This window comes from Neofelis nebulosa, chromosome 5 (genome assembly GCF_028018385.1).
Source record: "Neofelis nebulosa isolate mNeoNeb1 chromosome 5, mNeoNeb1.pri, whole genome shotgun sequence".
In the NCBI taxonomy this organism is placed as follows: domain Eukaryota; kingdom Metazoa; phylum Chordata; class Mammalia; order Carnivora; family Felidae; genus Neofelis; species Neofelis nebulosa.
In genome coordinates this window covers 49,497,517-49,512,497 of record NC_080786.1, presented here as the reverse complement: position 1 = coordinate 49,512,497, position 14,981 = coordinate 49,497,517, and the positions used below count along the sequence as shown (strand labels likewise).

At 36.3% G+C, this 14,981-nt stretch overlaps 1 protein-coding gene across 5 annotated transcripts in view; it reads right to left on the bottom strand.

Moving 5' to 3' along the window:
• Positions 1 to 14,981, bottom strand: part of MME (membrane metalloendopeptidase) — a 99,090-nt gene that overhangs the window by 12,910 nt on the left and 71,199 nt on the right. For all 5 annotated transcript variants that reach the window (XM_058730279.1, XM_058730281.1, XM_058730282.1 and 2 more), the window contains exons 17-19: positions 7,263 to 7,321; positions 1,174 to 1,293; positions 10 to 143 (exon numbers count right to left, since the gene is read on the bottom strand). In XM_058730279.1, the coding sequence (XP_058586262.1) occupies positions 10 to 143; positions 1,174 to 1,293; positions 7,263 to 7,321 (313 nt within the window). The remainder of the gene's footprint in view (positions 1 to 9; positions 144 to 1,173; positions 1,294 to 7,262; positions 7,322 to 14,981) is intronic.

Sequence of the window (14,981 nt, the reverse complement as noted above, 5' to 3'; positions counted from 1 at the left end):
ATGACATACATGTTGTCCACCAGCTAGGTCCCAGGAGAAGTTTCCATACTGGTACACCATGCATTGGGATTGGTCTTTAAAATTATTTGCAGACTGTTGAGTCCACCAGTCAACAAGGTCTCCATCCTTATTAAAATTCCTGCCTGTAATATAATGATTTAAGTAAAATGGGAACTCATTACATCAAGAATTACAATAAGGTATGTTTAATCTGAAAGGCAAGGAACAAAATACCACTGTGTGAGAGAACACTACACTGGACAGGTAATGAGAGGAACTGCTCCCTTCCTCATCCTGTGTTGATGAAACCTGGGCTGCCAGGGCCTGCTTTGCTGATGTGCCTTAGTATTAATCCAGGCCTTGCGTCCACTTGGTTCCTGATATCTCAGCCGAGGCCACCAGGTAAACCACTCCTGAAATCGTGCCTTGTTTCTCTTGGAGAGTTTTCATGTTGACCAACACTGTTTAATTTGATATTTTGAAACTTAAAAAGACCATTATTTTTATTCTGCATTCATTTCATATCTCAGACCCTTCATGAGACACACCATGGACTCAGTTTTCCTCAACTTCAAGCACACAGAAAGAAGTGTCTTCCTCCTGGGGCTTTCCCACTAAATCTAAACACATTGATCTTTCCCTTTTTTGAGCTACAGTGGCATTTATTACATGTCATGTTTTAAGACTTCATTTTATCATCCTTTTAAATAGTTACTTATGATGTAGTGAATAAGAAAAGGGCTACAAAGACAAATTACTTGAACTCACATCCTGATTCCACTAATTCCTAGCAATTCTTTCATGTGCCTTTACTTTTTTCCATTAAAAAAACTGAAATGGTATTAGTACCTACCTGTGAAAATTACTGTATAGTTGAATTAATAGACACTTTCATGAAATAAGACCAAACATTTATCATTGACAAATATCAGTGTCTTCTCAATGTAAATATTTGTGTTATTCCGTCAAGAGTGGAAAGCACACATTGCTTACCTCACTACTAGAAATTTCTGATCTTCCTAAGAACAATTTAAAAGGAATACTAAAAGTATGATTATTAGCCAGTGGTACACAGATGAATAAATATGTTCTTGTATTGATCAGGTATAATAACTCTTAATCAGGTTTATTAGGATCTGTCTCAGCCAAAGGAAAGTGTCCACAGCACTTTACCATTGTCATCGAAGCCATGGGTGATTTCATGTCCTATGACCATGCCGATACCCCCATAGTTCAATGAGTTAGACTGCTGAGCACTGAAGAAGGGGGGCTGCAGGATGCCAGCTGGGAAGACTACAAAGAAAGAAGATGGTTAAAGATTATTGGCATTATTCTGTGATGGCAGGCCTGGGGCTGGCTTTCTGCCTGGTAAGCTATTTTCCAGTATGTCAGTTTCACTTAATTGTATATAAAAATCTTCTGTGATAAAACAAATGTAGGTCTTTTATTATTGATGACAACAGAGAGTTCATCCCAAAGCGGTACTGTAATCTATGATTTATAATCACAATTCACTTTACAAACTCTGCTAAGATGGTTTTTTGCTATAAAGAGTTTAGAGCAAGGGAAAATTATCATCTTCATTCAGAAAGTCTTTTCCCTGCTGCAAATATTTGGGATAAACAGTTATTTAATAACACAAGTATTTCTTTTAATGTCATCTCTAACATTTTATTCATCTACAATAGCTTGTTAAATAAACAGAACTACTCAATGAAAGGCATCCTCCAATCACATTGCCCAATTTTACTTTTAACAAGGCACCTGTGGCTGTTTATTTCCTTATTTTTGGTTGTTGTCCTTCCTTTTCTTATTGCCCTCACCTGCTCTAGACCCTCGACTATCAGTCCTTTGAGAGCATAGATTTGTGGGCCCAGAGATACATTTGTTTATTTGTTGAGTCCATTTGTTTTTTGAGTTCATTATCTTTAGCATCTAAAACTAGCAAGGTGCCTGGAACATAATGGGTGCTTAAGAAATGGGTTGAATAGGTGAATGATCAATGATAAATGAACAAATGAATTTACTAAAGACTTTATTAAATAAATAAATATTTTTTATGTCTACCCTGACATCTGCATTAACTTGCTAGCTTTTTACACTTAGATGTCTCACAAACTTTAAATTTCATGTGTCAAACATCAAACTCATCATTTTCCCTTCTAAACCATCACTCTCTTGACTTTATTTCTGATAATGGCATCTGAAGGGTCCCAATCATCCAACATGAACATTTTATATTTATCTTACATGCTTATTTTATTGTTTAAATATTGGTTTATTTGTTTGTTTGTTTTTACAAAGTCTTATATAGTCTACTTAGGAAAAAACCAGGTCATGTACCTTCCTTCCAGAAGCATTTCTTCTGTTTATCTCCTCCTATCAGTCTTATTGCCACCATCCTACTTCATATTATCATTCCTTGTCTTAAGAATTACTTAATTTACATGGGGCACCTGGGTGGCTCAGTTGGCTAAGCATCCAACTTTGGCTCAGGTCATGATCTCATGGTTCGTGAGTCCGAGCCCTGAGTCGGGCTCTGGGCTGACAGCTTAGAGCCTGTAGCCTGCTTGGATGCTGTCTGTCTGTCTGTCTGTCTCTCTCTCTGTCCCTCCCCTGATAGTGCTCTGTCTCTCAAAAATAAATAACCATTAAAAAATTTTTAAAAAATTATTTAATTTCCTATGTGATCTTTCCACTTCCTGTCTCACCCAACTATAATCTATCCTAGATCTACTCCACCCTGCAGCCAGACTAAAATGCACCTCTTTGATGGGGGGTGGGGGAAAGGGGAAAGTGGGTGATGGACAGTGAGGAGGGCACTTGCTGGGATGAGCCCTGGGTATTGTATGGAAAGCAATCTGACAATAAATCATATTAAAAAAAAAAAAACCCACACAACTCTGGTCATTATCACTCCCCTGCGAAAAATCCTTGGATGGCTTTGATACTTTCTAACTAAATATAGCATCTTTTTCCTAGCCTTTGCCTCCATGGTCCTCTCCTACTTCATCTTCCTCTTGCCCACCCCCTTCCTCATAGTACTCATAACTTAGCAATTTCATCTTACATGTTTTAAAATTCTAGTATCTACTGAGTTACATCCTGTAATAATAATAATAATAATAATAATAATAGTAATAATAATAAAATCTTTGGTAGCAACACCTATTGCATGCAAAACCCTAGGCGACTGCTATGTGGGATTCTAAGAAAAGTCAAGAGAAGGTCCCGACCTTAAGAAATCTAAGATCTAGTTATACAGAGTAGCAAATGTTGTTTCTTTGTCTTTTGGGTGGGGCAAATATGGCATAGCCTTGAATGGATTTCAAGGATAAATATTGGATATTTACAGAGGAGACTTCAAAAATATGCTGGACGATTTAAATGCTCTCCAGATCTTTAAAAAAATCTGGAAAGTTGCCATAACATCCAAAATGACAAAATAATTAGAAAATAAATACTTCTGTCCTTGGAGAATTTTGATGAAAGTTATACCTCACATGTAGCTGCCTGAGTTATCAACAGTGCCAAGAAATTATTTTTAGCTTAAAATATTAAAATTATGTGCAGTACGTTATTCACTTAAAGTGAATACTATCTCCCACACTATGTACTTTGATTAAAATCCACCCGTTATATAAAATGCTCTTATGAAATGTGCTATCAAGACTAAACATTAACTGTAAAGATCCTGCTGCTTTAATTGTACCCTGATATGTCATTCTTCAGGCAAGTGATAATATTTTTATGGCTCATATTAAATACTAGTCTTCAAGCTCAGCTTTGCAAATTATGATTTCTTGTTTTACACTATCAGCTAAATCTCAGTGATGAGGATTTTCCCCATTAGCCTATCACTATTACCAGTAGACTTCACAACTGTTGATAATAACTAATTGCTTAGTTGTACATTTTTTACATTCATGATTGTCAATTAGTCAATTACATAAGTCACTTATGGACCAGTCACTGGTCCATGAAACAAAAAACTGTGTTTCTCCCTAACTCCCATGCCCTTGCTTCTCTGGTTTATTTTTTTAAGGCTGTGAGCAATTCAATTTTAGAATCTTGTATAAAGCTTGATGACATCAGGTGAAATAAATTTGGGGTGGAAAAAAGCTAAAGATTATTTTTTATGTTAAATGGAATATCAATATGTTTGGAAACATTTGCTCTTAATTTTCAAGCCTGAAAATGAGATTCCTAAGAACAAGTAATGTAACTTTAGAAAATTTATTATTTCAACGTCATCATACATTACCCAGGTTGAATACACTAGATAATCCATGGGAGGTTTCTGGAGCTCTATGGAGCAAATGTGTGGGGAATAAGAACCAGTGAATTAAACACTTTCAGTATGCCTTCCTGTCTGGGAAGCTGATTTTTTTTTTAAATTGATGGAAACTGGCAGGGGTACATAAGGCAGAATATAGTCTTCCTGTGAGTTAGAACAAAAAGTGTTTGGAATTGAATTAAAAAGAAGAAATTATTAATATGATAACTCCCTAAATGATAATAAAACAAGTTCTTTTTTACCATAACATAAAAAGGCCAATCCCATGAGAAATTATATGTGATCTAATTTAAGGTATTTGTGTGAGGGTAGGAGGGTCATTTATGAGACACATGCTATTCTATAGCTATTCTAATTCTGTAATGCACAATTCCAAAATCAAAAGTTGTATATCTATGTATGTATACAGATAGACAGACAGACAGACACACACACACACACACACACACACACACACACACACTTCTATCTAGAAGAAAGATGAAGGTCTGGATCTTCAATTATTTTTAGTTAAGACAATCCCCACGTTGAAGATTTAAATGAATTGTCAAAGAAAAAACATACACATGTCAAAGATTTCTTCTTGCATGACACTTTCCTTTCCTCTGAATTGCTGTTATTGTAACACAAGCATATGAAAAGATGTTAACAATTTTTCAGATACTGAATTTCTATCTGATGAGTTTATCTTCAGAATCTTTAAAAGGTCTTTTTTATTAAGAATGCTTATTGTAGCCAATTCTTGATTATTCAGAGGATAACTGACTACTTTGTGAAATGTTAGGCCACTTTTGCCTTCTTTTTCCTTTTGCTGTGTGCTTCTTTGGTTAGAGGGTATTAAATTCAAATTGAAAACATTCTCTGGTCTTCTCTGATCAGGGAATCTCTGAAGTAAACCAATTTTGAGCCAGCTCCAGGGATATGAGGTAATTCAGAGCCTAACAAGATCCTGCCTTGACCTAAACTGTAGATCTGCTCTAGAGAGGAGCTGAAGGGATTATCATACCAGAGTGGTTCTACAAAAGGTCTGTATGGGTCTTCTTGTTGGAATGAATCAGCACCAGGTCTGATAGGATCCAGGGTCCTTCCTCAGCTGGATTAAAATAAAGCTGTATCTTTTAGTCTGCGCAAATACAGACTGAAGTCCAGGCTGCCTCATTTTGCCTTGGAATTCCATAAGAGCTCATTATCCTGTTTAAGTCCAAGTCTATAATGAACTAGATATTATACTGACAGAACTAGTGAATATCAAAAAGAGGTCTTCAAAGTGAAGGCTCTCCAGAGAGAAAGGCACTTTTAAGAAGGACTGAATGGTTTCTAGGAATACATTGAAAAGGGTAGACTGCATGCATTCTTAGTTGATCATTAAACAGACTCTGGTCTGGGTTTAGGTAATCATTGCACTAGCTAGGAAATGTACTAGACTAGACTTTGAACTAATTGATTTTAACCAACTGCATGTGACTTACTTATTATTGATATGTTATAAAAAACAAGTCTTGGGGCACCTGGGTGGCTGTTGGTTAAGCATCCGACTTAATTTTACCTCAGGTCATGATCTCATGGTTGTGAGAATGAGCCCTGCATTGGGCTCTACACTGAGCATACAGCCTACTTGGGATTCTCTCTCTCCCTCTCTCTCTGCCCCTCCCCCACTGGCTCCACTTGCTCTTACAGTCTCTCTCTCTAAATGAATAAATTAATTTTAAAAAACACACCAAAAAAACCCCCAACACACACACAACTTTTCTGATTATTTTATATAATTAACTTTCATGTCATATACCAAAATAAATTCCAGATGGCTAATGATTTACTCCAAAAATAAAGACCATAAACATACCAGAAGAAAATGTAGATAATTTCTTAATTTAACTTTTCCTTGGTTTAAAAGCAAGGGGGAAAGGTATAATCGAACTTTAAAACAAAATCAGAGTTATAGTTTCTTTTAAAGTTTGTTTTTTAACTAATGGTAAAAAATATTGCAGGATTTTCCACCATATCTAATCTAATTTGTAACAGAATTCAAGAAAAATGAGGTTTAGGGCATGAGATTTTATTTGAGAATAATGCTGAAAATATTTCCCCTCTTGATTCTCGACCACACTTTGAAATGAAGGGCTAGACTAAGTACACCTGGAGACACTGGCTGTACTGTTTGTTTAGTATACCTCTGATAGTAGTCAATCTGTTGGGTGCCTTTCTACATATTTAAAACCCTTGGGAAAAAATGGGTCCATTTATGTAATACCTAAGAAAAAGTTTAAAGATCTCAAAGTCTTCCCAGGGAAAAAAATTATATATCTTTGTTCTATTAAGTCATTTAGTTATTCATTATATCTCTCACTCATGTATTCATTTCTACACATATTCCTATAACATTACTATTCATGAACATACTAGTTTTTTTTTTTTTGATTAAAAGTAGTTAAGCAAATATAATTTCATATGGTTCAACCTAATATAACTGACTTTTCAACTTTCTGAGATCTTTGGAATCTTCCAGAAAAATGGGTGATAGAGATCAGGACCATCCCCACCAGAGCTAACATACATAATTGTCTGGAGGATGGGATTTCTGCAAAGCTGGTTCATGGAACCTTAAACTTATGCTGATGCTTAGAAAGTCCTAAAGTCAATATAACTTGATGGAGACATGAGAGACATTTAAAAAGCATTCAGAAATAAAATAAAAGTACTTAGACATAAGATAAACCATTTAGCCACAGATGAGAACATTGCAAAAGAAAGAAAACCACTTAATGTAATTTGTACTAACTTAAAATTTGCTATTACAGTGAAAAGAGGTACATGGATGCATTTACTTTTAAGGAGTATATTCAATAAATCAATAACTCGGCCTCTGCTGTGCTTTTATGGGGAGTACTTTAAATTGGTCATGCAATTCACTACAAGTTGGTAACAACAGAGAAATATTAAAGAATTGTTTAGGAATAGACCTTACCTATCTGATTTCTGCCTGAAGAATAAAATGCATTGACTACAGCTGCTCCACTTATCCACCTATGGAAAACATAAGAACTCATTACAAATTATACTATTATCATCTGATTCAATCTACTCAACGCAATAAAAGCATTATTACTATTCCAAGAGGAATCTTAATTTTCTGTTTGAAATATGACCAACAAGTTAAAATTAGTTCACTAGGTAAGACAGCTCATTTGAAAATATTTCTACTTTTTGAAAAATCAGAATACATCCCCATCTGCAAATCTGTTATTTCACCTGTGTGAATTCATATGTACCTATTCATATGTACCTTTTTGGAAATTGCAATGGATTAACATTATATTGAAATATGCTTACCTTTAGGTTCCTGATACTTGGTAACTATACCAACAATTCTGGAGCAATTGGCAGGATATTGAAGTGTAAGTTGTTAAAACTTCATATTCAAATATATTTACATCTTTTAAATGTTCTAGTTTATTTTGAAACTAAGATATCCCCTTCTCAGGTAGTTAGTTTCAGGTAGTCTGCCTCTGATTACTGCCATTTAAAATTACCTTTTTTAAATGAAGCAATCCAGCTAATTGAGCAAACGCATATTTTGGTATAATGACTGCAAAGTGAAATCCAGGTAGATCTTAAGTGGATTTGTCTGTCTGTCTATGTATACCATGACTTAGTCTCCATGCAGCATTTAGAGATTTCATAAAATACAGTTCCTGACTTCAGTTTAGTTGAAGAGATGAAAAAGCAGCATAAATTACCATAAGACTAAATGAGAAAATGAAAAAAAAAATAGCTCGCAGAATATAATTTGAGGGCAGTATTAAGCTAAAGAACAGGTGACAATGTTCCCATGTCTTTCTGCTCAGATGTTATGAAAATTGCATACCAGTAATCATTGTTGGGGGTGTCTGGGTGGCTCACTCAGTTAAGGGTCCAACTCTTGGTTTTGGCTCAGGTCATGATCTTACAGTTTGTGAGATAGAGCTCCACGCTGGGCTCTGCACTGACAGCACTGAGCCTGCTTGGGGTTCTCTCTCTCTCTCTCTCTCTCTCTCTCTCTCTCTCTCTCTCTCTCTCTTCTGTGTGTGTGTGTGCATGTGTGTGCGCATGTGTGTGTCTCCTTGTCCCTCCCCTGCTTGTGTACATGCTCTCTCTCTCTCTCAAAATAAATAAATAAATAAATAAACATAAAAAAAAAAAAAAACCAATAATCATTGTTAGAATACTACTCAGGCTTAAAAAGGAATGAAATCATGCCACTTGTGGCAACATGGATGAACTTAGAGGGTATTATGCTAAGTGAAAGATGTTAGGCAGAGAAAGACAAATACCACATGATTTCACTTATATGTGGGATCTAAAAAAACAAATGAACAAACAAAAATTGAAAACAGACCCCATAAATACAGAGAATGAACTGATGATTTCCAGAGGGGAGGGGTGTGGGGGGATGGGCAAAATGGGTGAAGACGAGTGGGAGGTACAGGCTCCTAGTTATGGAATAAATGTCCCAGGAGGAAAGGTACAGCACAGGGAATATAATCAATGGTATTATAATAGCATTGTATGGTGACAGATAGTAGCTACACTTGTAGTGAGCATAGCATAATACAGAGTTGTTGAATCACTATATTGTACCCTTGAAACTCATGTAACATTGTATGTCAACTATACTTCAGTAAAATAAAAAATAAAATTATTGTTCAGCACTTTTTTGCAACAGGAGTAATATTCCAATCTTAATAAGACTTTTATATATATACATTGTATTTATATATATTATATATACTAGTATATATATGTGTGTATACACACACACACACACAGTCATTGAATAATAGATAATGCTTAATTTCAGATAACCCCTTAAATGTCAGCACACATGCATACACTTAAGACAATCATATATTATTAGCTAACGGTTTCACTGTAGTTATGCCACTTTCAGGGCAATAATTAGCATGCCAATTATTATCCTACTCATGGAAGGAGTTTACAGTAATTAGTACAATGAGGTTAAATCAGAACTGTTTCCAGACCCTGCTTTGCAAGGTAAGCAGTACAAAGTCAGCTGTCCAAATCAACATTTTAGCTACAATTTCAGTAACTATTGTGGGATGTCAGATGTGAGTTCCTATTTTGATCTCTTATAAAGAACTGAGTGAAAGCCATATATAACAACTGTCTGATAAATTCTAATTAAGTATGAGTTTTATCTCCAATAACACGACTCAGACATTCATAGAAAAAATCGGAAAATTTAAAAAAAAAATCCAGATAACACTTCTCTGAATTTTTCTTTAGAAAGAAAATAAATTTGAAGATGGAGTGTGTGTGTGGGAGGGGATGGTTGAACAATATTTTTGTAGTTTGATTTCATTTTAAATAGATAAAAACATTTTCAAACAGGATGGTGTGACTGATAGATCAGTTTTTCCTAATTTCATCATAGGTGAGTCATCAGTATTTAAATTTCTTGCAGGTTGAGGATTACAAGCAAATAATTACGTTTATTTTAATTAAACTCCACTTGATTCCCACATGATTCTCACATGACTCACAGCAAAAACATATAAATCCAGGGGTGTTAAGACTAAAATCAAGAGATCAGGAACCATACAGAGCAAGTCGATTTTGTTTGTGTGACCAAAAAGGCATTACGAAAGACAATACTTATGTAAGTAAAACCCATGATCAGGAAAAATGATTTATCAGGATTATGTTTACATATATTCACATAGTTATTCACATAGTTATTACGACTTAGGTTCAAGTGTGGCTCTGAGTTGTGTGGCAGGAGGGGCAAAATGGACAGCGTGCTCTCGCTACTCCTGAGGAGAAACACCATTCCTTATAGTGACTCTTCAGAAAGATATTTTTCATGTGGTCTCAACATTTAGATAGCACCTATGGCAGTAGACTTTATGCACAAATAGCTTAAAATTATTCATTTTAATTGTTATAAAATTGATGTAACATGTTTCCAGGTCTCAGTTGTTTTAAGGTTCAGTTTCTCAATTATGAACCGATTTAGTGACGGTATACTCCTCATGGACTTTTATGGGTAATCACAAATCATATGCCAATTTTTTGGTTCTGGACTCAGGCACATGCTACAAATGACAGACCAAAGGTACCAATCCAAAATGTTTTCTTAAAATAAGTAAAGCACAGAGGAAAGGAGCTGGATGTATGCAAATGTTTCAGAGAGCAACAGGTCTCAGAAGGAGGACATAGATGAATGAAGTTTATAGACCCTTCTCATGTTTACTGCTTTGGTAAAAATAAATGTCATACCTTTGTTTTAGTGCTTTCCTGCTGTTCTGTTACATGACTTTGAGGGGTTTATGATTGCATTTTGATTCATGTCTGTAACTTTCCAGGAGGGAGTGCTTTACATATTAAAACGTCCATGGTGAATTATACTTTCAAGAAAATATGGAGCTATTTATGACCACAAAACTCCCAAATAAAATTGGAATTACACACTACAGAGCAGTAGTGTGTAGCGTTTGCCTTTTCTTCCCTGAGAACCTGCACAATGCATCCTTAGACTACCCCTGGGTGATTCAAGATTGAAAAGCACAGGGCATACTGTCCCTGGGAACAACAGGAACTTGAAATACTGAGATTGAATCGTTACACCTTAAATAAAATGATGATAACAGCTACAGGTTCAGCGTCTGACATGTGTGGTCAGTCATGAAATATCTCAGTACGCTGGATGTAAAAAGCTAAATTAGGGCAAAGAAAATATTTTTCAAGTTAAAGGTGACGTAATGGAAACCATAAGTTCATTTGATTTGGACGCAGCCTCAAAGTTTCAGGAAAAGCTTCCATTTATGGAACAGAGACACATTTGATGCTGAATAGCAGCACAGAAAAGGGAAGATGCACAACAGAAGAGAAAACCAAATGGTGGTGATTCTTGCCCTAAAATAATGGATCGTGCAGGTTGACGGTACCTTTAATGTCCAGACTGGAGGCCAGATACTAGCAGCTGCCTGGAGCAGGTATCAGACCTGAGTGATGAAATCACACCCGTTCTTTGATTTTTCTTCCTGCCTCCAATGGTCTGAGTGGGTAGGAGTTTGGGTGTGTGTGGTATTAACCAAGAATGGGAAAGCAAGAAGGAGGAAAACTTTATTTTTAATTTTGGAGCCATGACTTTGTCAGGTGAACGGATTTTGGTTTGGGGGCATTTGACAGTAGAACAAAGACGGGCCACTCTAAGCCGCACAGACCTCAAAGCTGAACTAACAGGGTGGATGGGAAATATGACTGAAATACCCTTGAGATGGGGACCAGGTGTTTCTCTTCTATCTCTTATTACCCTGAAGAACCCAGGCAGTGATGAAATTAAAGCACAAAGACATCAGTTTTATAGCAGAGACGAAAGGCAGAAGTCGACAGCCTGATCCCGCAGCCTTTTGGATGTAATAAACCCACTGGATTGCAAAAGCACCTGGAATTTAACTCCTCTTTCACCCTCTCATGTGTAACTTTAAAACTTAAAACAACAAAACTGTTAATGCCCCTTTCCCTGAAAGTGTTCCATTTCCCAGCATCTAGTGGTCCCAAAGCAACTCCTTTAAGATCAGCAGTACGAAACAATGGTTTTCTCTATCTTCCTCAAGTCCTTGTGGAAAGGAGAATTCTCATTTTGTAATCCCAATAACCACCGTAACCTTTTACATTTATTAATGTAAAATTAATTTTACAAGACTTCAGAGTTTCCTATAGACCTATAGACCTTCATTCAGCCAAACCAATCATACAAGATAGATGACACGTCCAGTTTTCAGGTGTAGAAACTAAGGCACAGCATGCTTTTCTGACCTTCGAATGCACTTAAAAACTAAGCAATACAACAGGGACATGGATATGTAAACTACGGAGAAAGAGGACCCTCTCATCTTCCATCCAAATCCTCTACTTCTGAGCTGTCGATCTGTATTATATAACACATTTCAGTACAAGGATGAATGCCATTTCCTTGCTAAACTCTTTAAAAGTGAAAGTGCTCATTTTTATTTACTTATCTTCAATATACAAAACTCAGTTTTATTTATATACACTGGCAATGTCAATCTAAAATGAATGAAGAAAACAATGCCATCTACAATACTACTAAGAACAATAAAACATTTAGGCACAAACTTAACAAAAGAAGGGCAAGCTGTGTACGTTGAAAACTCCAAAACACTACTGAAAGAAATTAAAGAGGACTTAAAAACCTAGAAGAGATATGCCACTTTCATGAATCAGAAAACTTAATTTTTTATTGAGGTATAATTAACATATAACATATTAGTTTCAGGTGTACAATATAATGCTTTGATATTTGTATACACTGCAAAATGATCATCACAATGAATCTAATTACCATCTGTCACAATACAAAGTTATGAAAAACATGTTTTTGTTTTCTCTTTTGGCAGCTTTCAAATATGCACTACATATTATTGACTGTAATCACCATGTTATATACATTACATCCCCACAACTAATTATTTTATACCTAGAAGTCTGCATCTCTTGATCCCCTTTATATATATTACCCAGCCCCAAACCATCCTCTGCCCTGACAACCACCATTCTGTTCTATGTATCTATGAGTTTTGTTTTTTCATTTGTTTTCTAGATATCACATAAAAGGGAAATCATACAGTATTTGTTTTTCTTTGCCTCGTTTCTCTTAGCATTTACCATCAAATTCCATCCATGTTGTCACAAATGGCAATATTTCACCCTTTTTATGGCTGAATAGTATTCCCTTGTGTGTGTGCATGTGTGTGTATATGATGTATATGTATAAATATACACACACGTACACACACACACACATGCATACATACATACTGCATCTTCTATCTATTCATTCATCAATGAACACTTAGGTTGTTCCCACATCTTGGCTATTGTAAATAATGCTGCAATAAATATAAGGGTGCATATATCTTTCTAAATTAGTGTTATTATTTTCTTCAAATAAATACCAGGAAGTGGAATTGCTGGGTCATATGGTATACTTCTATATGGTATCTTTAGGAAACTCCATATAGTTTTCCATCGTGGCTGCACCAATTTATATTCCCACCAATAGTGTACAACAGGTCCCCTGCTAAACTTACCATTTTTTTCTTTTTGGTAATAAACATTCTAACATTGTGAGGTGATAGCTCATTGTGATTGCTTTGCATTTCCCTGGTTAGTAACATTGAGCATCATATCATGTGCCTCTTAGTCATCTTTTGTGTCTTCTTTGGAAAAATGATTATTGAGATCCTCTGCTCACTTTTTAATTGGACTGGTTTTTTGTTTTTTTTTTTTTTGCTGATGAGTTGTAGAATACACACACACACACACACACACACACACACACACACACACACATATAGTCTCCAGCTTTTATCTTCTCTCTCAATATTGCTTTGGCTATTTGGGATGTCTTGTGTTTCAATACAAATTTTAGGATTGTTTGTTTTTTTTCTGTGAAAAATGCTACTGGAATTTTGATAGAGATTGCATTAAACCTATAGATTGATTTGGTAATATGGAATATATGGTTTTAATGCTCTTTCATTGGGAACATATTTGTCTGCTTTCTCATTTTGTTTGACTCTTTTCACTTGTTTCTATGTACTAAGCAAAACAACTACCTTTCGAAGTACTGAAGGAGTGCCCTTGTGTAGGAAACTTATCTCTCAACCTTGCCCTAGGTCTTTGCTGTCTCTCAACCTTTGTAGGTATCAAAGCAAACTGATTCATTCTTCATAGATCCCAGTTGTTGAGGGTGTGGCAAGACTTGTCAGTGTTCCAAAGGGAGGAATCTCATTTAGCACCCAGTTTGAGGTTGATTGGAGGCCCCTGAGACAGCAGTTTCTAAAGTACGCAAATATATAGTTTTGAGGGACTGCGATTGTAAACCCTGCTGGCCTCCAGACCACTTGATCTGCAGGTGTCCCTGGTGTATAGTTATAAAAATTGGGGCTTCTGAAGAGTGTATAAGCTCCTTTTTGGGAGGTACTGGGGAGGTGTAGTGAGACGCAAAGATGGTATCCCCAGCCTGCATTTCCTGAGAGCACCTCCATAGCCTCTAGATCTGTAGCACACCTGAAGTCTGCCCCTCAGACTGAAGCTCCTGGACAAATAAATAGGGCTTTCACACAGAAATACTGGAGATATGTTTTAGTCTACAGTCTGTGTAGTACTCTGGGGGTGGTTGCCTGCCAAAAACTATCTCTCAGATTGTTACAGTCCTTGGGATCTGGTGGCCTCTTAACACAAGCCCCCTGGCCACCAGAGCCAGGTAATTAAGGAGCATCCCCTGTGTGTCCTGCATATGCTCGTTCACTTCAGCAAGGCAGAATAGCACAGAGCTGAGGCACTCCTACCTATGCTATCAAGGTAGAGAAAGAGAGAGCGAGAGAGAGAGAGAGAGAGAGCAAAGTTGGTGTCCACCCATTCCTCTCTCCCCATGGAGTCCCAACAGGCCCATGCCCTTTTGGCAGGTGAGTTAGGATTAGCAAATAAATCTCCTTCACATATAATCTAGGCCCTTTTCAAACTGCTGCTTTTGTGCTGGTCCCTGGAGTGACTGCCCTTTAGGATAATTATCTCAGTTCTCTCTGTCCTTTTGGGTCTCTTGGATTTGAGTCCCACTGGTTTTCACGTCTCCATTGCAGGTCCCACAGGTTGGTGT